At 41.3% G+C, this 24,122-nt stretch overlaps 1 protein-coding gene across 6 annotated transcripts in view; it reads right to left on the bottom strand.

Annotated features, from left to right (window-relative positions):
• The window catches only part of FAXC (failed axon connections homolog, metaxin like GST domain containing), a 43,699-nt gene extending 20,498 nt beyond the window's left edge, over window positions 1-23,201 (bottom strand). The window contains exons 1-2 of one of the 6 annotated variants that reach the window (XM_056566160.1): window positions 22,756-23,201; window positions 11,370-11,505 (exon numbers count right to left, since the gene is read on the bottom strand). In XM_056566160.1, coding sequence (XP_056422135.1) covers window positions 11,370-11,505; window positions 22,756-23,018 — 399 coding nt within the window. In that variant the 5' untranslated portion in view covers window positions 23,019-23,201. Of the gene's footprint in view, window positions 1-11,369; window positions 11,506-15,416; window positions 15,485-19,618; window positions 19,675-20,869; window positions 21,044-21,393; window positions 21,520-22,755 lie in introns of those variants that run through there. The other 5 variants (XM_056566165.1, XM_056566163.1, XM_056566164.1 and 2 more) reach the window with 5 other exon arrangements.
• Between the last annotated feature and the right edge of the window lie 921 nt (window positions 23,202-24,122).

Genomic DNA, 24,122 nt, shown 5'->3' on the forward strand with positions numbered 1-24,122 from the left:
ATATATATATATATATATATATATATATATATATACATACACATATTCATATTTCCCGCAGAGCTGTGATTGGCCAGATGGTTCCAGCCAATCAAAACTCTCTGTCGGAAATATGAATATGTGTATATATACGGCAGTGCAGGGGACCATAGAAGAGCGTCCACCGCATCTATACATTATATAGGAGGATCGCAGCGGGTGGCAGGAGTGATACTCGCTGTGATCTGTCTATTAATGGAGGTACTACTGCTCCCAGCATGGAGCAGAGTGTGCTCCATGTTGGGAGCAGTAGTACCTGTAGTAAGGGACAGATCACAGCGGATGTCACTTCTCCTGACACCCGCTGCAATCCTCCTGAAGTGAATGTCGGGACTCAGCTGTACCCACAGCTACAGAGCCGAGAGAACAGCTGATGCTGAGCAGTAGATATACATTGTATATCTACAGCCCAGCATGAACTTACAGTGATCCTGCAATGTGTATACAGTATACACATTGCTAGCTCACTTAACCCCTTGCTGAGCTGTGCGCTAAGCGCAAGCCCAGCAAGGAAAGAGTTAACTTACACTGCTGGACAGTGTAGGTTAACCCTTTGGGCGGTATACACTATATACAGCTATCTATAGATAGCTGTATATGGAAGATGAAGTCCGCTTACTCCCTTCCAGTCCCGGGCAGGTCCATGTAGCTCTGCCCCCCTAGTGATGACGTCATTAGGGGGTGGAGCTACAGAAGGGAGCCAGGCTAGTAAGGCTCTGTGAGGCTCTGTTCACATTGTACATTTTGCATAATGTGAACAGACCCTTCTGGCAGTGTCCTCCTAGATAGGGAGACTCCAAAGGCTGTCTGGGCATGCTGGGAGTTGTAATTTTGCACCAATTGGAGGCTCCCTGTTTGGGAAGACATTGCAATATGGGCGTTCTCCCCAGCGGACAGCGCCAAAAATGTACTAACCAATATTTTGTGTTTCTTTTCTTCTCGTTTCAGATCTGTGTATGCAGAGGATTATGGTGGATTCGATGGATTACGGCGGATGAACTGGATTTTTTTTCCTTTTAATAAAATGGTTAATGAGGGCTGTGGGGGAGTGTTTAAAATAAAATAATTTTTCCAATGTGTGTCTTTTTTTTTTTATTGAATTTTCAAGCTTAGAAGTGGAAGCTGTCTTATTGACAGAATCCATTACTAAGCCAGGGCTTAACGTTAGCCCCAAAGACAGCTAGCGCTAACCCCCAATTATTACCTCGGTACCCGCCGCCACAGGGGTGCCGGGAAGAGCCGGTACCAACAGGCCAGGAGCATCAAAAATGGCGCTCCTGGGCCTAGGCGGTAACAGGCTGGCATTATTTAGGCTGGTGAGGGCCAGTAACAATGAAAAAAAACACGACACATTATAAAATTATTTTATTTAAAAAAACACTCCCCCACAGCCCTCGTTAACCATTTTATTACAAGGGGGAAAAAATCCAGTTCATCTGACGTAATCGATCGAATCCTCCGTCATCCTATGAATACATGGATCTGAAACGAGGGAAAAAAAAAAAACACACAAAATATTGTTTAGTACATTTTTGGCGCTGTCTGCTGGGGAGAGCGCCCATAATGCAATGTCTTCCCAAACAGGGAGCCTCCAATTGGTGCAAAACAACAACTCCCAGCATGCCCAGACAGCCTTTGGCTGTCTGGGCATGCTGGGAGTTGTAGTTTAGCAACAGCTGGAGCCTCCCTGTCTGGGAGGACACTGCCAGAAGGGTCTGTTCACATTATACAAAACAGACAATGTGAACAGAGCCTCACAGAGCCTTACCAGCCTGCTCCCGTCTGTAGCTCTGCCCCGTAAAGTCGTCATCACTAGGGGGCGGAGCTACACTGACCCGATCGCAACAGGAGCGAGGGAGGTAAGTGGATGTAGGCTTCTGTATACACTATATACAGCTATCTATAGATAGCTGTATATAGTGTATACCGCCGAAAGGGGCAATAGGAGCAGGGAGTCCTGTCAGTATAGTGACGGGATTCCGGGCTCCTGTATAGTATACACGGGTACACTATGCCCCCCTGTATACTATACGGCCGGGAGAGGCGAGTAGTGATGCTATACATCACTCCTCATCTCCTTACACTCCATGGACCGGGCGCTCAGCATCCGACCTACAGAGTGCTATCTGAAGACAGTGAGAAAACTGCCACAGGGGACAAATTTGGCTGTTTCCAAACACCAGGGAAAACGCCAGAAAAATTGCCAAAACGCAGGAAAAAGCTGTGGCAGTTTTTCCGGCGTTTTTTTCGGTGTAAAAAAAAAAAAAAAAGTAAACTTGTTCCAGCTACTGTATATATTAATGCATTTCACGCAGCATCTCATAAAACTAGTTTATCTGGTAGACACCGAGCCAAACAGATTGACATCTGCCTATACACATACAGTACAGTATGGGCAGAAAGCTGTAAACCAGTAAGTGAAGAATATCCAGTACTACCTCGCTCACACCTCATTGGAAGGACTAGTGCACTGGGCTCAGAATTGTTGTGAATTTCTTAAACATCTACCAGGACGGTGCTTTCAACAAAAGTGACTAGCTAGGCGTTTTCCACTGAATGTGCATGCAGTGGTAATGGATTTATCATGTACGAAGTTCACATAAAAATACAGAAACACAGCCCAGACCTACCAAAAATTCACAAATTTACACTCACAAGTCTCTGCACCTTGCACCAATATTGCTGTCTATTTTCCTATGAATAAAGAATAATGAAGTGACGCATTTGAAGCCTGGTGAGTGCCCATGACTTCTTATTTCTCTTGGATATACTTTTACTGGACTTTTTTTGTTCAAGTGAGCACCACGAGTGGAGATCAGGCTCCCAATTAAGGGAAGTGTTTGTGTTTAACCGTGGGACTTATATTGTGTACCTACAGCAGTGCCAAGGTATTTTCTCTTTAATACATTTCCTTTATTAGTGTACTTGCACAAAATTGATCACACTTCGTGCAAACTCCCTCAACTCCACAAAATTAAACGCAAAACAATTACACACAAGGACCAGTTACACCTTGCTTGCTTGTTAAAGCCCCGTAACAAGTCTTCAGCATCTGTGCTGATTTGGGCTACACTGAAAACCTGGACTGGCCAGAAATGTAATGGTAGGCCCCACTACCAACCTACTTGTCATTCCACAAAAATCCAGGCCGAAAACAGACTTTACGAAAAACCTTAGCAGCGATGGTCTGCTAGGGATTTCAGCTGCTCCTGGATTCCCATATGTCACTCAGCTTTCCCTGGAGGAGATATGCCCTACCAAAAACCTGATAGCTAACTATGGCAGGTACCTTGGGGAAATATAGCGATCCCTGACCAACATAACCTGACAATTGTATGGCCTATGCTGCTGTATGAACCACATTGCGAGTTGTATGTGGCTCTGGTGTGGGGCCAATCAGCTTTTGATACTACTTCTGCTACTACTTATTGTAACATAAATGTGAAGAGAAAAAGGTAACCGTTCTCTAGTAAGATCCTTGTAAATATAGTGTATGGGAGCTTGTTGTGTGCAATGAATCAGATATAGTACTTGTATATGTACAATATTGATGTTGTATCCAATCAGTAGAAAAATAGAAATCACATTACATTATTAAAATATACACATTTATTTAGTATATAATTATTAACTCTAGCTGTCTGCAGGGCCCTTGGAGAAGCTCACTGTGAAAGCAGGGTGATGTTACAATTAAATGCTGTATGGTGGTGTAGTAGAATCCTGTTGAGGAAAAAATTGTGATAGGTGCTATGCACCGTACTGTAGATAGTATATCCTATTTGTTATTGTATATGCGTTGGTGGTACAGTCGTAACCTATACAGGAAACCAGTGCGTGCTGTGCACTGCTTACCGATCCTGATGTTCGGTCCCGTGGCGCCCTCACACTTATTCGCTTTTGGTTTCAGCCGGATAGTGGTATTGCCTGTCCTGGTTGGCGATCCACTGTCGCCGGCGAGCCTGGTGAGGGAGAGGTCCCTTTGTGATGTCTGGAATAGGAGAAGTTCTGTAGATGCTGCAGACGGCGTCTTCCCCGTGGGTTTAGCGTGCTGGCTGCTAAAGTCCTGTCTTTATGTCGGATTTGGATAAACTTAAAAGATCTTGAAGTGGCAGTGCTGTATTGCTAGTAGGCTAGACGCATTTCGGAGCATGCTATGCTCCTTTTTTCAATAGCTGTGCATGTTAAAAATGAAGATGTGGTGGCTTTTTATAAGGATACTTTGGGTCTGATTGGACAATGGTTCATAGGTTGGAGATGAAACCTGGAATGGATTCAAAGGGGGGTTGGTATTGGTTAGATATGGCATGGAATGGTGACAAGATTGGGAATTGGACTACTATATATTTAAATAATATATGTAGCTGTATTTCAACAATAAAAAAAGACACATAAGGTGAAAAATACATAATAATTACATTAAAAACATAAATCATGCATATATAGCAAGTTACGCTATGCACTCCGGCCACACACACTGGCCGTGAGCGCATGGTCCCCTTACCTTTTGCTGCCGACGGGCTGGGACTCGCATTGCGGGACGCGCCCGCATGCGAGCCCCAGTCCGTCACTCCCCAGGTGTTTCTCCTGCCTCCGCCTCTCTGCTCTGGCACGCGTGTCCCCATCCCTTAGGGCACCGGAGCTTTAAGATTTAAAGGGCCAGTACACTCATTAGTGTAATCCACCTGTGGCTTGTTTATAAATTCCTCCACCCTCCTCAGTTCTCTGCCGGATCTTTATTGCCTGGTGCCCTAGAGAAAGCATTCCATTGTAGTGCCTTGCCGTGTACCAGATCTCCTGCTTTTGTGACTTGACCTTGCTCATCTGCCGCCTGCCTACTGAACTCCTGCTACGTCCTAACTACGCTACTGTGCCGCCTGCCCTGACCTTCTGCTATCCAGACTATAAGTTGCCTCCTCCCTCCTGTGCCTCGCATCTCCTCAGCCACCTGTGTGGTCGAGCCGTGCCAGGGGTAGCGACCTGGGTGTCACCTGCAGCTGCAAGCCCATCCTGCTTTGCGGCAAGCTCAGGTGAAAACCAGCGGCACCTTAGACTCCGCGCCCCAGTACGGTCCGAGTCATCTGCCACACAGGTCCAGCGGATCAACATACACCGGAGTTCCTGTCTTCAGAAACGTGAGTGTTTTATAGCAATAGAAGAGATCAAAGAATTATAGGAAATGAGGTTCACATTGGAAAGGAGTTGATCATGGGTACATGTATATAATGAATGGTGTATATCTAAGGTAGTATATACCTTTAGATGTGGCATTATTTTAGAAAGACATAATATATGGACGTAGTATATAAAATAAGATTATGGTGACATAATAGATGTATTATGTCACCATAATCTATTTAAAAAAAATGCGAAAAATGAAAAAAAAATTAAAAACTGCAATGGGAAAATTGAATTATAAGGAGAAAGCTTAGGTGGGGGATCTAGATGTATGTATACAGATACATATATCAAGGATGGACAAAATATTACATGGAATATAGCAATATAATGTATAGTCAGGTATAAATATATAATTAAGTTTATAGTTAATGGAGTGAGACATATCTTTCAGAGGGTATAGGTATATAAAAGTAAAAATTGTACAGTGTATATAATGTAGAGGAAAATGAATATAGGGGAGGGTAGACTCTTGTGTGGGACGAATCAAGACCCTGGTTATGCAGTCTGGCTCATGATTCCTCTTGCAGCTTGGGGTCAGTCTCCAAGTATAAAAAAAACAAACATTTCTAACTCTGCATTTAGCCCTTTCGGGATTAATGTGTCCATTTGATAGATCATCTTAGATTCTGACCTAGACATTTTTTTAATAAAATTTCCTCCTCTCCAGTCTGGGTGAATAGACTGTTGGGCTGCATAGCTGGTCCCTCTGATATGGCTGTTATGGCATTCCTTGTAATGTACAGTGAGTGTTTTTCAAACCCTTTTTGACGTTGTAAAAGTGCTTTGTGATGCGTTTTTTCAGGGTTCTTGATGTCCAATGTACTGTTTCTTACAGGGGCATTGAAGAATGTAGATAATATTTTTGCTATTGCAGGTTAAAAGTTCTGATTGTGTAAACTGCATAGATTGAGTTTGATGTCACTGTGTCTGTTTTGTTAGGGAAGGTGGTGATCTTACAGTTATTACATTGCATGCATCAAAAAAACCTTTTGCATCTGATAACGTTGATTGGTGGTTATGTTGACGTATGGTTTTTGTGGTTTTTGTTGTGGGAGCAATTTTGAGGCCTAGATTGTGTGCTCTTGTAAATACATTGGGGGCTTGTGATGGTAGTGTTGGTCCCAATATTTTATCTATTTGAAGTAAGTGCAAATGTTTATTGATAATTTTTTTAAACTAGCGATGAGCAGTATTGAAAGGTAAAACAAGTTTGGCTGATGGTTTGTCTATGTAAAAGGTTTCTCTTTTGCTTTGTTGAATGAGTCCTCTAGTAGTTTTTCGGGGTGCTGCTTTTCTTGAAATTGATGGAGGAGTAATTGAGATTCTTGTTCAAATTGTTGTGTATCTGTAGAGTTTCGTTTTATTCGTCTAAATTGTCCATATAGGATGTTTATAAGTCATTGGGGTAAATGACAGCTGTCGAATCTTATGTAGCCATTTTTTGCTGTAGGTTTATGGTAAGCATTGGAAATTAGTCTAGAGTCTTGTGCTTTGATGGTAATGTCTAGGAAATGTATCTGATGTGTTCCATCTACCAGCACAAGCCCCCAATGTATTTACAAGATCTAGGCCTCAAAATTGCTCCCACAACAAAAATCATACGTCAACATAACCACCAATCAACGTTATCAGATGCAAAAGTTTTTTTTAGATGCATGCAATGCAATATCTTTAAGATCACCACCTTCCCCAACAAAACAAAGTGTTCAAACTCTAACAATACAGTTTACAACATCAAAGAACTTTTAAACTGCAATAGCAAAAATATTATCTACGTTATTCAGTTTCCCTGTAAGAAACAGTACATTGGTCATCAAGAACACTGAAAAATCGCATCACAGAGCACTTTTATAACATCATAAAGGGGTTTAAAAAACACTCACTGTCTGCACATTACAAGGAATGCCATAACAGCCATATCAGAGGGACCAGCTATGCCGCCCTCCAGTCTATTCACCCAGACTGGAGAGGAGGAAATTGTATTTAAAAAATCTCTAGGTCAGAATCTAAGATGATCTATCAAATGAACACATTCATTCCAAAAGTGCTAAATGCAGTTAGAAATTTTGGGGTTTTTATAGTTGGAGACTGACCCCAAGTTGCAAGAGGAATCATGAGCCAGACTGCATACCCAGCGCCTTGACTCCTCCCGCACAAGAGTCTACCCTCCCCTATATTCATTTTCCTCTACATTATATACACTGTACAATTTTTACTTTCATATACCTATACCCTCTAAAAGATACATCTCACTCCATTAAAGGGGTACTCCGGTGGGGAAAAAAAAAGTTTTTTTAATTAACTGGTGCCAGAAAGTTAAACAGATTTGTAAATTACTTCTATTAAAAAATCTTTACCCTTCCAGTACTTTTTAGCTGCTTTATGCTACAGAGGAAATTCTTTTCTTTTTGAATTTCTTTTCTGCATGACCACAGTGCTCTCTGCTGAGACCTCTGTCCCGTGTCAAGAACTGTCCAGAGCAGCATAGGTTTGCTATGGGGATTTTCTCCTACTCTGGACAGTTCCTGATACGGGCATCAGGTGTCAGCAGAGAACACTGTGGACAAGACAAAAAAGAAATTCAAAAAGAAAAGAATTTCCTCTGAAGCATACAGCTTCTAAAAAGTACTCGAAGGGTAAAGATTTTTTAAAAGAAGTCATTTACAAATCTGTTTAACTTTCTGGCACCAGTTAATAAAAAAAATTCCACCGGAGTACCCCTTTAACTATATACTTAATTATATATTTATACCTGACTATACATTATAATGCTATATTCCATGTAATATTTTGTCCATCCATTAATATATGTATCTGTATACACACATCTAGATCCCCACCTAAGCTGTCTCCTTATAATTCAATTTTCCATTTTTCATATTTCCTATTGCAATAATTTTTCTTAAATTTTTCTCTTTTCTTTAAATTTTTTCTCCATTTTCCCATATATATATATATATATATATATATACATACATATACACACACACACACACACCTATTATATCACCATAATCTTATTTCATTTTATATACTACGCCCATATATTATGTCTATCTAAAATAATGCCACATCCAAAAAGGTATATATTACCTTAGATATACACCATTCATTATACACATGTACCCATGATCAACTCCATTCAAATGTGAACCTCATTTCCTATAATTCTTTTATTTCTTCTATTGCTATATATGCATAATTTATGTTTTTAATGTAATTGTTATGTATTTTTCCCCAGGTGTCTTCTTTATTGTTGAAATACAGCTACATATATTTAAATATATAGTAGTCCAACTCCCAACCTTATCACCATTCCATGCCATATCAAGCCAATACTAACCCCCCCTTTGAATCAATTCCAGGTTTTATTTTCAAACTGTGAACCTTCATTTCCAACCTGTGAACCATTGTCCAATCAGACCCAAAGTATCCTTATAAAAAGCCACCACATCTCCATTTTAAACGTGCACAGCTGTTGAAAAAGGAGCATAGCACACTCCGAAACGCGTCTAGCAATACAGCACTGCCACTTCAAGATCTTTTAAGTTTATCCCCATAAACACAGGACTTAAGCACCCGATGCGCTAAACCCACGTGGTAGATGCCGCCTGCAGCATCTACAGAACTTCTCCGATGCCAGACATCACACAGCGACCTCTCCCTCACCAGGCTTGCCGGTGACAGTGGATCGCCAACCAGGACAGACAATACCACTCTCCAGCTGGAACCATAGGAGGGTAAGTGTGAGAGCGCCGCGGGACTAAACATTGGGATCGGTAAGCAGTGCACAGCACGCACCGTTTTCCTCCAACAGGTTTCCTGCATAGGTTACCACTAGAGATGAGCGAACTTACAGTAAATTCGATTCGTCACGAACTTCTCGGCTCGGCAGTTGATGGCTTTTCCTGCATAAATGAGTTCAGCTTTCAGGTGCTCCCGTGGGCTGGAAAAGGTGGATACAGTCCTAGGAGACTCTTTCCGAGCCGAGAAGTTCGTGACGAATCGAATTTACTGTAAGTTCGCTCATCTCTAGTTACCACTGTACCACCAGCGGATATACAATATCAAATAGGACATACCATCTACAGTACGGTGCGTAGCACCTATCACATTTTTTCCACTACAGGATTCTACTATACCACCAACGGATGTACAGCATCTAATTGTAACATCACCCTGCTTTCCCAGTGAGCTTCTGCAAGGGCCCTGCAGACAGCTCGAGTTAATAATCATATACTAAATAAATGTGTATATTTTAATGATGTAATTTGATTTCTATTTTTCTACTGATTGGATACAACATCAATATTGTACATATACAAGTACTATATCTGATTCATTGCACACAACAAGCTCCCATACACTATATTTACAAGGATCTTACTACAGAACGGTTACCTTTTCTCTTCACATTTATTTACTCTGAGGATGTATAGGCTACACAACCTAATTACCAGTTCTCGTTCGATCCCTTCCTCCTATTGTAGTGCTGCCTTACTTCTTTTTTCTACTTATTGTAACATGACTGCCATCACAATATTGTCTAAACTCAGAGCTATTTACAGGATTATAAAGTATATACAGGATGAAAATAAAAAGGAAAGATTGTGGTTTTATGCTTGTTTAAGTGTTTTTGCTATCATTGCAATTGATGGTACATCCCTTGTAAGAACACCTGGTAATTATCGGGGGTTCCAATTGCTGGACCTTATGAAATACTCAGAATAAAGTTGTTGCCGTGCTAGTTTAGTACAATGTTTGTGCCAGCACAGTTACACTCCTGGCCCCCAGCAATGCAAGGAACTGCAGCACAGACTGAATAGAACAAATGTGTAGGAAAACAACAAATGTGCTTCTATCTTTTCAGATTAGTGAGGTTGGACCTACAATGTACACTGTACAATGGCCAGTGCCCAAGAACCATCAGTGGGAGTCCCAGAGGTTGGGGCTTACCAATCATAAAGGGGAAGCAATATGTCATCACTTTACACAAATAAGGGAAACCACAGATCTAAAAATAGCATCGTTTCCCAATAAGATACCTCTCTAAAATAACACTGCCATCCTGACTGCATTATGTTCGAATATCAGATAAATCTATGAAAACAGTACAAAGGAGCAGCTAATGGTCTTTCCAAATTATCTGTAACCATGAATAATAGATGAAGCAGCAGAATAGAATCTAAGGAATCTATGAAAAGGTTTCAGTATCAGCATTACTGAACACCTTTCTTTTACAGCATGGTTTTGGTACCATATATTGCAGCTTCTGCCATCATATGATTGTAAAATTAGCAGTTTTTCTCATTTGATTAATTGATTATCAGTATAAATATTTTTTTTAAATTGGGGGTGGGGGGGGGTACACTTTAAACAATCCCCTTTGGTTACAAGGATCCTCCAAAAATAAACTAATCTGTGGGGTAACATGGCAGTAAGTGTTCAATCACCTGTAGTGCAGGGCCGCTTCAGCCTATAGGCAATATAGGCAGCTGCCTAGAGCGCCTTTTTGATGGGGGCGCCGCTCTGCCTACTGAAAGCTGATGGGGCTTGTGTGCAGATTCTTACAGCATGTGTAAGTTCACAATTATGTATGTTTGTTATAGAGATGAGCAAAGTTACAGTGGTTCGATTCGTCACGAAGGATAAAGATTGGAAGGGTAAAGATTTTTCAATAGAAGTCATTTACAAATCTGTTTAACTTTCTGGCACCAGTTCCTTAAAAAAAAAAAAAGGGCAGCAATATATAGTGTCCTGCCCCTGCTGTAATAGAGATCAGCGCTACATACATTGCCTTCTCAGGAAGCCCAAGATAGATGTGTTTATATGCAGCAGCCAATCTAAGGAAGCACAGAAGCAGGGAGGAGGGATAGCACTGAACCAAAACCAATGATAAAGCACGAGGTGTCTCACACTACGTGTAAACGCTGTAAACTGTAGATTCATATCAGTTACCTAGACATTAGACCAGTGTTTCCCAACAAGGGTGCCTCCAGCTGTTGCAAAGCTACAACACCCAGCCAAAGGCTGTCCGGGCATGCTGGGAGTTGTAGTTTTGCAACAGCTGGAGGCTCCCTGGTTGGGAAACACTGCATTAAACAATAGCTTGTATATGAATTATCCAGATTGTACAAGATTATGCAGGTTACCTGATATGGTAAATCAGCCATTCTAAGATAAGTTTCCATCTTCAGGCAGAATGGAGATAAACTAGGTACACCGTTGTTTGGCCGTGAAAATTGATGTAATATAATGGCATCTTTGGAATCAACTTCTTGCTCTTTCCTGAAAATATATATATACATATCAATTAAACACAGAAATAAGCAATATAGTATTACTGATTGGGCTTCTGCAACTTTTCAAAATGACACCAGAATTATACTAGAAGACAACTGAGGTTAATTACTATAATGCATGTTCATTCTATTCTCTATTCTAGCTCTGTCCGATTATCTTTGCAAAACTAAAAAGGTTTATTCTTGTCACAACTGGGCCTGATGTTGCAAAAGGCGTACACATAGCAAAGAACTGCTTATTTTCTCTTGTGCGCACTCATCTGCCTTCCTCTGGAGACCTTCCACTAAACATTGAAGCCTACCTCCTCAAACATACACAACAACCTCACACCCTATCCTAGCTGAGTGCTGTTAACCCGTTATGTTCCTCCGTGATCCCACAAATGCCATTTTTTTTTTCTGCATGAAGCTGTTTCTTTATACTAAGCCCAGGTATTAGACCTCTGCAGCCAAGATTCCAGTAAACAAGTGATAACTTTTGCAATTCCAGAAAATGTTATTTGAAATACAGCTCTTGAATGGTACAGCTAAGAAGTAAGTAGAATAGCGATTTAGGGGGAAATTCAGCAAAACTTGTGCAGAGGGAAAGTTGACCAGTTGCCCATAGCAACCAATCAGATCACTTCTTTCATTTTTGAAAAGACCTGTGAAAAATAAAAGAAGCTGATTGGTTGCTATTGGCAACTGGTCAACGTAGCACAGGTCTTTGTGAATCTGCCCCTTGGTCACTGCCCCTTGAAACAATACTGCTTTTACAGAAATAAATCTTATACTCCAACAAAAGAGAGCAACCAATAGGTCTATCATAGACCTTGTCACTAGCTTGATCGACTACTCCACTACCTGGCTCCTACACTTTCTTTCAAATGGTATCCCTGCCATCATCATAGCTATCCTCAACATCACCATTGACACATGCCATTCAGCTGACTCCAAAATCCCAGAACTTACTTCTTTTGACCCCTTACATTGGTCCTCCACAGCCACACACAAAGAAGGACACACCAATTACTATATAAACTCACGTTTCCTAACTAAAATTTACTTACGGTACATTGAGGGAGATTTATTTATAACTATGTAAAGGTAGAGGGGTACAGTTGCCCATAGCAACCAGATTGCTGCTTTCATTTTTAAAAAGGGCTGAATATTAAAGAAGCTATCTGATGGGTTGCTATGGGTAACTGTACCACTCTACCTCTGCACAGGTTTTGATAAACCCTCCCCCACATTATCTTCTAATTTCTCTAGAAACTAGAACACCTTAAATGTTTTGACATTGGCACACTCTCTAACTCTCTCTTCCATGCTTTCTACAACATCTTAAGAGCAGCCACGGTTTTCTACAACACCACAATTACTTCACTTCTCACACGACGGAATCAATAGGCAGGCTCAGCACTTCAATCTAGTAAAAAACTAAACAAAATTGAACCAATCTTCCATGACTGCAAAGTCACACTGGAAAAACTTCCATTCCAATGAAGACTTTAAGGGCATGTTCACATGGCCAAAGACCATGGGGGAGATTTATCAAACGATTTAGACTGGTTTTTCCTGTCTACATTTGTTGCACAGAAAGTCGCAGACTAAATATGTGCGACTTTTCTGCGACTTTTGCTGTAGAGGATTTTTAGAACATGATGCATGCTAGTCTATTTTAGATGGAAATGCATTGGAAAATGCATTGGTGCTGAATTTATCAAGTGCGACTTTTGTGCGACAAGTCGCATCTGCCCAAACTACGCTGAAATGTCAGACCATGTTGGAGCAGGTCTAAATGCAGTTTAAGCTGTAGACCCTGAAGTCTGAGCACAGAATTTATCAAGGGCTGTGAGACCTTTGATAAATTAGGAGCACAATAGACAGGAGACTACCACATACGCTGGTCTATAAGCATACCCAGAATAGACTAGATTAGTAAATGTCCCCCCATGAGTATAAAATCCATAAATAGCTCCAAAAACTTGTTTTTCAGTATGGTTCTTATGTGTTTTTTTATTTTTATTTTTTTTACTGTACAGAGTGGGGACATTTCTGACTAGAATACACCACAAGTAAAGAGCTAGGAGTCTGGAATACTGACGAACAGGTTTTAAGTCCACCCCTTTTTCTTGGATAGAGAGGGTGAACTAGGGAACTCTTCTACAACTATTGGTTGTGAGGATCATGTGGCCAAAGTATCATTCTTTTGTGTACAAGCAATGCAAGTATATTAAAGGAGTACTCAGGGATGCTACTTTTTTCTACCTGCCCAGAATGCCTACATAAAAAAAAAAAAAAAAAAACTGACCTAACATCCTGCCGCTTTCCGATGTCCTGCTTCTGCTTCTTGTGGTTAACTCGTCACTTTGTGGCGAGGTAATCACTGGCCACAGCAATGTACTGCTGCAGTCAGTGATAAGACTGAGTGGCAGCATGACTTGTTGAGCCTTGAGCCCATAACCAGAAAAAAGACCCCAGCTTAATATATCACACTGCCATCCAGCCTATCACAGACCAGGGCAGGATATTCCTGTGGCTGGTGATTAGCTGAGCCACAGTCTTATGAGTGGATCACAAGAAGCAGGAAGACAACCACATCGTAGGTCGGGAGAAGGATACCGGACGCATGAGGGGAGTGGTGGGAGGCAATTTTTTTTTGTTTTTTGTTTGTCAGTTTGTTTCTTAATGCCGGCATTCTGGGCAGGTAAAAAAAAATAAAATGCAGGATTAAAATGGGGTAAAATTTATTTAAAAAATTGATGCCACTTCAGTATCCCACGCTTGTAGTGTGTCGGTGACAACACCAACATTGTGTACTTAAAGATGGAGTCAATCATTGGCCTCAGTGGTTATGTTATATATACACACACACACGAGAAGACCACTAAGGCCGATGACTGCATGGTTACAGTTAGTCCCAGCATGTATGAAAATGTGTAACGCTAATGGAAATGCCCTGTAACAAAATGGAAATTCAGTGGCATCCTTCCATTTTACACAGGAAACCACCACAGCCATCCAAAAGAAGTCAATCCTTGACACATCCTCTTTCTACAGCTATTTTCACAACTCTTATTTGCCTAAAAACTTCATGAACATGTCCACCTTGAACTGTCCTCCCACCTCTCATACAACCATCTACAATCTGGTTCCTCTCTCTACTTAAACTACCTTAAATATAGCCATTAATGATCTGCTAACTAGCATAGCCCAACATCATTACTCTATATGCTGCCTCCTTTACCTACATAGATAGAGTGATAAACCTTATTTTTAGCACTGGGGTAGTATGTGTTAGTAAATGGAAGCTCCACTCCATCTCAAGTAATATTCAGTATAAGAAGTAATTCTTAACAACTGTATGTGTTTTTTAGAAAATGCTTTAGTAGTTTCAACTTCTTGTTACAAAATCTTAGAAATCTCCACTTTTTGAAAGCACAAAAGGTAAAAAAAAAAAAAAGTTACTTCACCCATAGTGCTCGCTAATAAACGTCCGACTGTCCTGATCCAGCAGTCGTTACAATTTCACCCTTCCACGGGCATAACGGAGCTGATCCTCCTTCCTCTCACGAAGGGGTAGACAGGTGAGTGTTTGCCGGACACTTCCAACGTTTCAGAGGACAAGCCCCCTTTCTCAAATTCAGTGGCATCCTTCCATTTTACACAGGAAGCAACCACATCCATCCAAAAGAAGTCAATCCTTGACCCATCCTCTTTCTACAGCTATTTTCACAACTCATATTTGCCTAAAAACTTCATGAACATGTCCACCTTGAACTGTCCTCCAACCTCTCATACAACCATCTACAATCTGGTTCCTCTCTCTCTACTTAAACTACCTTAACCATAGTCATTAATGATCTGCTAACTAGCATAGCCCAACATCATTACTCTATATGCCTCTTTCCTTACCTATCCTCTGTCTTCAACAAGGTCAACCACTTCCTCCTGTGACAACTTGGCATCATAGACTTGGTCTTTTCCTGGATGTCCTTTTATATATCCAAACATTTACTGTAGTGTCTCAAACAAACACCAACTCCTCATCTTGGTGTTCCTCAAGGCTCTATCCTAGTACTCCTACTTCTCTCCCCTGTACTTTTGGCCTGGGACAGTTCAAAGAATCATATCGCTGATGATCTAGCTTTTTGGAAAATATGTTACTTCTCTGCTATCCAGAGTTCCAGAGATCAGTTTCACAAATCTGCAGCCAAAACACCACTATGTTAATAATGCGAGACATATGGACATTAGGTTCCAGGAAACTATCATGACTTATCCAAGGTCCAATTGCGACACACTTCTGATTTGAACTTTTGTAGTTTATATTTCTTTTTCTTGTCTCCCATACAAGAATAAACTTCATTACAGCCACCATTATAGCCAATAAAATGAGATGTTATTGCTGCTCTGGCCAAATGCCAAATATTTTCGAACAATAATTAACCCATTGTGGCAAATCTATGAAGAAGCATTTACATCCTGAAATTAGATAAAGATCCTGTTAACTGTGGTTCATATAGACAACATACAGCCTGCTGGCAGTCTGCAATCAAGTTAAGGATGTTCCTTGTCTAGTGACTTCCTTCCCTGCCACTTTCATTGGCATCATAATGCAATCAGCAATGATATGACGCTAACATACTGCAAAAATGCAGTATATATAGGGCCTTTGTAATATTCTACTTAATAAAATTACATTTTATTTTATATGTTATTAATTTATTTATTTTCTTGTCCCACATTGATCTGATTGTTATTTCAATACTTTGGAACACATAGCATTTCAAAGAATTGAAATAGCATTGCTGCCTATCAGTGTTATACTGACAAACAGCCTATGGGACGGACATCTGGCACATCCTAACAGGTAGAGGCTGATGGCAGAGATGGGGGCCTTTGTTAGGCCCCTAGCGGCCATAGTCACAACCAGCACCCAGTAGTTGCATTGCAGGGTGCCAATGGCTAGACATTATTACTGTGGCATGTAAGGGGTTTACTTCGCAGATCTGCCAACTATAACATCCAGTATTTGATACTCACAGTGTGTTACCTAAACTGGATACAATGCATAAAAATTACAGCCTGGAATATTCCCATATTACAACGGTATGGTATGCTAACTAGGATATGCCATAATATTAAGACTTATTGCACTGCTGTGCTCCCTTTCATGTGATGTAAAAGGAACTGCAATACAGCTTTAGACCATGACCCCACATAGTATTTTGGTCCTTTTTACAGTTCAAAAATACTGTATTTTTTACTGTCACTGCTATTAATACAAACGGCTATTTGTTCAAACACTTATTTTACAGCCATAAAATTAAATGGTAGATTACACAATAGTGCCTAAAGGTAAATGGCATAAGGTGATGTTTTTTCATATTATCCGAATAACTTCAAAAATGATAACTTGAGGTTTTACAGAGGAAAAAGACCACATGGTCCATGTAGTCTGGCCCTATATAAAATGAGTGGTATGGTGAAAAAAAATTCTTTATGACTGGGGGTGGTGTAAAAATAATAAAGAAGCTTTATTTACCTTCCCCAGCTGCGGCTGCACCAACTTAGTCAATGATTAGCTGAGCTGAGAAGTTCCTGTAAGCTGAGAACAATGAAGGCCAGGTCCATCAGCGCAGCAGTTACAGGGGCCCTGGGTAGGTGAGTATAGCTTATTATTTTTACACTACCCCCATCCATGGATAATTTTTCCCCCAGGACAACCCTCTTATATTCCTTTTTATATCTTGGGATAGATGTTTTCATCCCAAGCATGTTTTCCCCAACCAAATCTGCCAGATGTTAGTTCTGTTCTATTTTTTATTTTATTTTTTATATTTTCTGATGTTGCTTTTGATTTTCCTAGCTAACCTAAGATTATGCCCCCTGTGTTTGGTTTGCATGCACTATTTTTTTTTCCACTAAACTCCAGTAAACTACTGAATCCTCGCCTGACCCCTATTCTAGTGAATGGAATCCGTCAGGACCCAGAGTTTGTGCTCTGACCCCTTTTGGGGCCGCTCGGCGCAAAAAAAGCCCAGCCGAAAGGACACAGAGCGGGATGGAGCACAACAGCAATGTGAACATTGTCTTACCCTCCTATAACTCCTAGTGCTGCAACTGAGCATGTGCAACCAGAAAGCTAAAGCTTTACAGGTCGTAACCCTAAGCAACAAGCTATGAACATTGCATTTTAAGTCAGTAAGTGATAAATGATTATGTAGGGAAACTATAAAAAAATGTATTACTATATACATATATTAAGGATTTATGCTTTGATTTTGATATTTTCAAATAGTCATGCTTTGTATTCTTGAATACCACTGTTTATTTATGTCATTAGGGTCTATGGAGGCATCTTGGGACCCTATTAATTGGCTATTAACACTTAGATGTGCAAAGTTGACAGCAGCATTGGTGGTGCAATGGTCCAGATCTGGACTATGAGAACATTGCAGGAAGCTGATCCCTTGTCACATCAGTCCATTACATTTGCTAGGCCTCTGTGGCTGCCAGGAACTAAAGAAAATGTGGAAAAAAAAGTTCAAAAGAGGTATTTAAGAATATAAATAACCCTCTCCCGTAATAAAAAATAAAATAATCACCCATTTTCATGTTTGGTATCACCCTGTGCATAATTGGCTAAATGGAAAAAAAATACTCAATGCAAGAATTGTGTTCTGTTTTCTGTCACATCCCATCCCAGACAAAATGGAATAAAAACCAATCAAAAAGTCCTGTCTATAGGGGTCAGACTATTTTAAAGAAGTAAAACATAATGAAAACTATACTAACTGTGCAGTATATTTTATGTTTCGCAGTATATTTTATGGTAAAATTAAGTTTTCATATGACTCGGTAGATGGGAAAATTAAAGTTATAGTGTCACTTATGGCCAGGGTAGGAGTGCACACTAATCTCGCCCGTTCCCCAATCCCTGCCTACTTATGCACCTGCCCGAAATGACAGGTCCGTAACCACGAAGACAGTCCCTTCCTGTATACATGAGGGGCTTAATTGTCAAAATAATAAACTACAATGACACTGACTAGGTCCGGGGACAGTGAAATAACAGACAGACTAACAAAATACGACTACACACTCACACAATAGTCCAGAGTCAACTAACTGTGTCAAAGCCAGGAAAAGTCAGAGTACCAAGTCGCTAATACCAGAAAGAAGTCGAGATGAAAGCCAAAAGTCAAAGATTCCGGGTTATACAGGAGAAACAGGGAATACACGCTAGCTACTGGAGCAAAAAGACTCTTTCACAGGCGCTGACTGAGAGCCAACTGCCATGTGAAATAGGCAACTCACAGATGCTCTCGTTAGGCGGTCAGCTGACCAGCTAGACAGCGAGGTGTAACCTGGCAACAAAAATAAACAAAGAACCTGTCAGAACCTTTTAACCCTATAGGTTCTGACAGTACCCCCCCCCCTTTAGGAGGGGCCACCGGACCCTTCACAACCTGAGAGTAAAGAGGTCTTGACCTGGGTACAGATGGACAATCAATGTCCTCATCTGTATCATCATCCTCCAAATCACACCACTCATTGGTGTCCTCAAAGTCAACAGGAATGCTCTCCACACTCTTATTACCCATGGTGTCACATGATGCTGGTTCAGCCAGAGACTGCTGCAAAACAGGCTTTACAATACTCTTAAAGGTTAAATCAGATTGTACACCAGATGGAAAAATGCCTCCCAGAAGAACTCTGTCAGGTATAGCTCTCTGAGAGGCATGACATACTTGTATGCCCAAGCTCCATGATTGCCACTTGGACGCGGATGCTTGACACAGGAGGCGATGAAGTGTGTATTCTCCCCACAGTAAAAACACAAATTGACTTGACGAAATCTCCTGCACTGTTCTGGGGTTCGGATGGACCCTATCTGCATAGGTTCATCCTCAGGCACAGGTTGAAGAAGAGAGATTGGAGAGGAGTCAGGAAAAGAAGATGAAGTATGTGAAGAGGAATACTCCCGTTTGCGTTCTAGCAGACATCTGTCCAAGCTCACTGCTAACGTCATAGCTTGGTCAAGGGTATCAGGAGAGGGATACGTAACAGCATGTCTTTTAGTGTGTCAGATAATCCCAGTCTGAACTGACCAATTAACGCTGGGGTGTTCCACTTTGAGGCTACACACCATTTTCTAAAGTCTGTACTGTATTCTTCCACAGGTCTTCATCCCTGTCTTAACATGCGCAACTGGGACATGCATACGCAGCTCTGTCAGGTTCTGAATACAAAAGTCCCAAACCAGCAAATAAAGAATCCACTAAGGACAACTCAGGGGCATCAGGACTTAGGGAAAAAAAACACTCTTGAGGGCCTCCTTGCAAAAGGGACATTATAATCCCCACTCTTTGAGCCTCAGAACCAGAGAAGTAGGGTCTTAAGTGAAAGTACAGTTTACCACTTTTACAAAAAGTCTTGAACACCTTCCAGTTACCGGAAAAACGATCCGGGAGGCTAACTTGTGGCTCCACAGGAGCTGAAACATGAACAGATGAAACCTGGGTACGAGCAGACTCAAGGTCCAGGATTCTGGCCTGCAAACCCTGGATTAGATGTTCCTGGTCTTGCAGCCTCTGAGTCAAGGTCTGGATTAAACCTGATTGAGACTGAGATGACTCGTGCTGCTGAAGTCTCTCAGCTAAGTCCTGGACCAGCTGAGTAAGACTCTGCATTTGCTCCACCAGAGCAGACATAGCTTCCATGACCGTAAATGCAGATTTTTTAGGCCTGTGAAAATGTCACGTATGGGCAGGGAAGGAGTGCACACTAATCTCGCCCCCTCCCCTATCCCTACCTACTTATGTACCTGCCCTAAAGGACAGGTCCGTAACCACAAAGACAGTCCCTTCCTGTATATGTGGGGGCGTAATTGTCAAAATAATAAACTACAATGACACTGACTAGGTCCGGGGACAGTGGGATAACAGACAGACTAATGTGGTAGCCCTTGGGGGGGGGGGGTGTATGGTAGTTGGGGTGTTGTTTCGGTAGATGAGGGGTTAATGTTGACCCTATAGTTCGTGATGCCAGGCTGAGGGCCAGTATGCTGAGGTTATTTCTCCGGCCTATCGCCGCCCTTCCCAGTAACGATAGGTGCATGCATAAAATGACTGAAAAGGTACTTGAACTTGGATAACTTTACTTAAATGCTTGCGGTACATCCAATGAACAGCAACAGTCTCAGGAATACAGTCTCTATCTAGTGCAATGACTGACAGTTGTTGCGGACCTTGACTTCTCATAAAAGTCTCTGAATTAGGGAATATTGCGAAGATCCGTCCGGATTTAGGGGATAGATAAGGTCCGGTGATCTTGCAGTGTTTAGGGATTGACACACTCACAATTTAGCAGATATCAGCCATTGCCACAAGGCTCAGGCCTAAACTCACTGATGACAGCAGCGCAGATCCTTCTCCATCAACAGCCCACGAGGAAAGAGAGTGAGCAATGGCCACTGCTCCCTTATATGGGCAGGGCCGTTTTTACTGGTCCAATCAACTGTCACTCACCATTACAAGGAGTGATGGGAGATAAACGTCACAGGGCCTCCAAAGGTCATTAAGCATAAAACCATAGAGTTCACCCGGTCACGTGACCCGCAGGTCCTGTTACGCTATGCATAGGTAATTAACCATTTATACACACTCGTACAATCCTATATATATACAAATCCTGAAGAATTATTAGACAATTAATACCTAAATGAGAGGTGACTAGGGGAGGGCTAGTTAAGAAGAACCCCGATGTCCTAGGGACTCTGGCTATGGGGACTTATATACAAAGGTACCAGATAGGATACGGTACCAGGACACCACACTAAAAAAATTTGACTACACACTCACACAATAGTTCAAAGTCAACTAACCGCGTCAAAGCCAGGAAAAGCCAAAGTACCAAGTCGCTAATTCCAGAAAGAAGTCAAGATGAAAGCCAAAAGTCAAAGATGTTGGGTAATACAGGAGAAACAGGGAACACACGCTAGCTACTGGAGCAAATAAAACTCTCACAGGCGCTGACTGAGAGCCAACTGCCAGGTTAAATAGGCAACTCACAGGTGCTCTCATCAAGCGGTCAGCTGACCTGCTAGACAGCTAGGTGTAACCTGGCAACAAAAGCAAACAAAGAACCTGTCAGAACCTTTTAAACCTATAGGTTCTGACATATAGGTCTTAGAAGGAGAGGAGGAAAAAATAACATTTTTAAGGTTGTAAAGGGGTTAATATTAGTACAAAGTCTTACTTTATTCCAACAAAACAATAGCACTTCCATTGTAATTCAATTCAAAGTGCATTTTTTTGCCACTGCCACTTTACTAGGAGACAACAGGTAGCTAACTACCTGTCATCCCATAGAATGTTCTATTAACAGAATATAGACTATAGTCAATAAGTCAAAAAGCAAAGGCAATAATCAGAACGCTCACATTGTATGCAATTTCCTGATGTAGTATGGATTTAATTATTGATTATAGAATGTTTCATGATTAAATACATAAAAAATAAAAAAAACAATATGAGAGCCCTAAGCTGCTGCACACCACTTGGCTGATGGAAATCTCTCTTCTATTAGGCTAATCTCTCCATATATCTCTATATTTAGTCATACTGGTCGTTAAAAAGTGCAAATGGTCCATATACTGGCATTTCATACAATGATGTTGTATTTATTATTACAGTTGTAGCAATATTATACAATTATTGTGATATACTGCACATCATGTTGACTAACACAAGGAAAACACTGTAAACCACAACAACTGGAGCCCACACCTACTGTTGTTTACAGCTGAAGGTGAAGCCTATAGGCGCAGCACAACAATAACTTAAGGACTGACAAATATAATGGGAACTATGCAACTAACCCATGCAAGAGAAAATGGTAGTATCTACATATATACATTAATATCTACACCTCTATACAATAACGATTGTAATATACAGAAGTCCAGCATTTTAAAGGCAGCAATAATACATCTTCACTGATCCAGATTAACATCTGAGAGATTAACCCAATGAGTGAAAGTGTTCCAGACTGTGGATATCCCAGGATGCTGCTGCTTCTAGAGGACACAGGGATAAACAATGTATCAGGATGGTCAGGCTCAATGACATGGAGGCCAGGGCATCCTCAGGTCTACATCTATATGCCATATATATATATATACACAGCTTCCAGTCTACCCAGTGATTCCATCATGGATCAAGCACATCCCAGCCCAGAACCCTACCTGATAGCCAGCAGCTCATGTAGGAGATATGCAGCAGCAGCCAGAAGGGCTCCTCCGGTTAGGTAGAGGGTTTTCTTCCACCAGGAGTCAGATCCCAGCCCTGACATAACGCCACCGTAATCCTGCAATGGGAAAGCGACGATGTCCCCATAAAAGGAGTAGTTGTCCTCTGATCCTATACACCAGCACAGGGAGAAGCTCTGATTCCGGCTCAGATCAACCACACAAGACCTGGAGGAGACTAGACCAACACCCCAGTGCATGCTGTGTGGTCTGTCCTCTACCCTTGCACCCCGACAGATGCATTCAAGGCGAGACCCCAGAACCAGAGGAGGTTACATGGAAGGAGTAGGGCAGGCAGTGTGTGCTGGTGAAGATGAGGAGGAGGATGATGATGATGGGCAGGGAGGGGGCACCAGCAGCATGTAGGCTAGGATGTGCCTCCTCCTCCTCCTCCTCCTCACTGGTGCCTGATCTTAGCTTCCTCTTTGTGTGGTGCTGATGTCATGCTCCATCCACAATGATGATGCTTCTGGGAAAATGCAATGCTCTAGTGGTGTCTGAGCTGAGTATACTGACTTATATAAATGCTGTGATCACAGGAACACTGCCCAATGCACATCTACCAAGGACTATTTCAACTAGAAATGAAACTTAAATCTCCAGTAAATCAAAATCCTTTACATGTCCATTGTATTAACTTACTATTATTCTGTTCATCGAATTCAGTGCCTAAGGGTGCATTCACACTGAGTAATTCTCCGCTTAGAAATAATGAATATCCGCTTTGCCATTGACTTCAATGTATTTTACTCTGCACTGTTCACACTGCGTAAATTCCGTTGCGCTAGAAGAAAGAACATGTTCATTCTTCTTGCTGAATACGCGAGCGGAAGTCCATTGAAGTTAATGGTAAAAAAAAAAAAATTCCGCTTGAAATCGTTTCCGCATGGAATTTGTGTAGAATTTGCACGAAACTTGCGAGGAAATTCCCCACGGAAAAAAAATAAATAAAAAGGGAAATTCCAATTGGTGGTTGTAGTCCAGTAAAGAAAAAAAAATGTTTTCTCCTATATTCTGCACGGAATTCCACATTAATTCCGTGTGATTTTTGCGCAAATTTTGCAAGGAAAAAACTTAAATGCCTTTGCGAAATTTTTACACGAGGATTCCTCTCCTATTCCTCAGTGTGAACGCACTCTTAGGCTGTGCAGGCATGCTGAGAGTTGTAGTTTTGCAACATCTGGAGGCACATTGGTTGGGAAAAACTGATCTAATTTGTATTAACTTACTGGGAGTTGTAGTTTTGCAACATCTGGAGGGACCCTGGTTGGGAAACACTGATCTAATTTGTATAAACTTACTAT

Source organism: Hyla sarda, chromosome 3, assembly GCF_029499605.1.
Source record: "Hyla sarda isolate aHylSar1 chromosome 3, aHylSar1.hap1, whole genome shotgun sequence".
In the NCBI taxonomy this organism is placed as follows: domain Eukaryota; kingdom Metazoa; phylum Chordata; class Amphibia; order Anura; family Hylidae; genus Hyla; species Hyla sarda.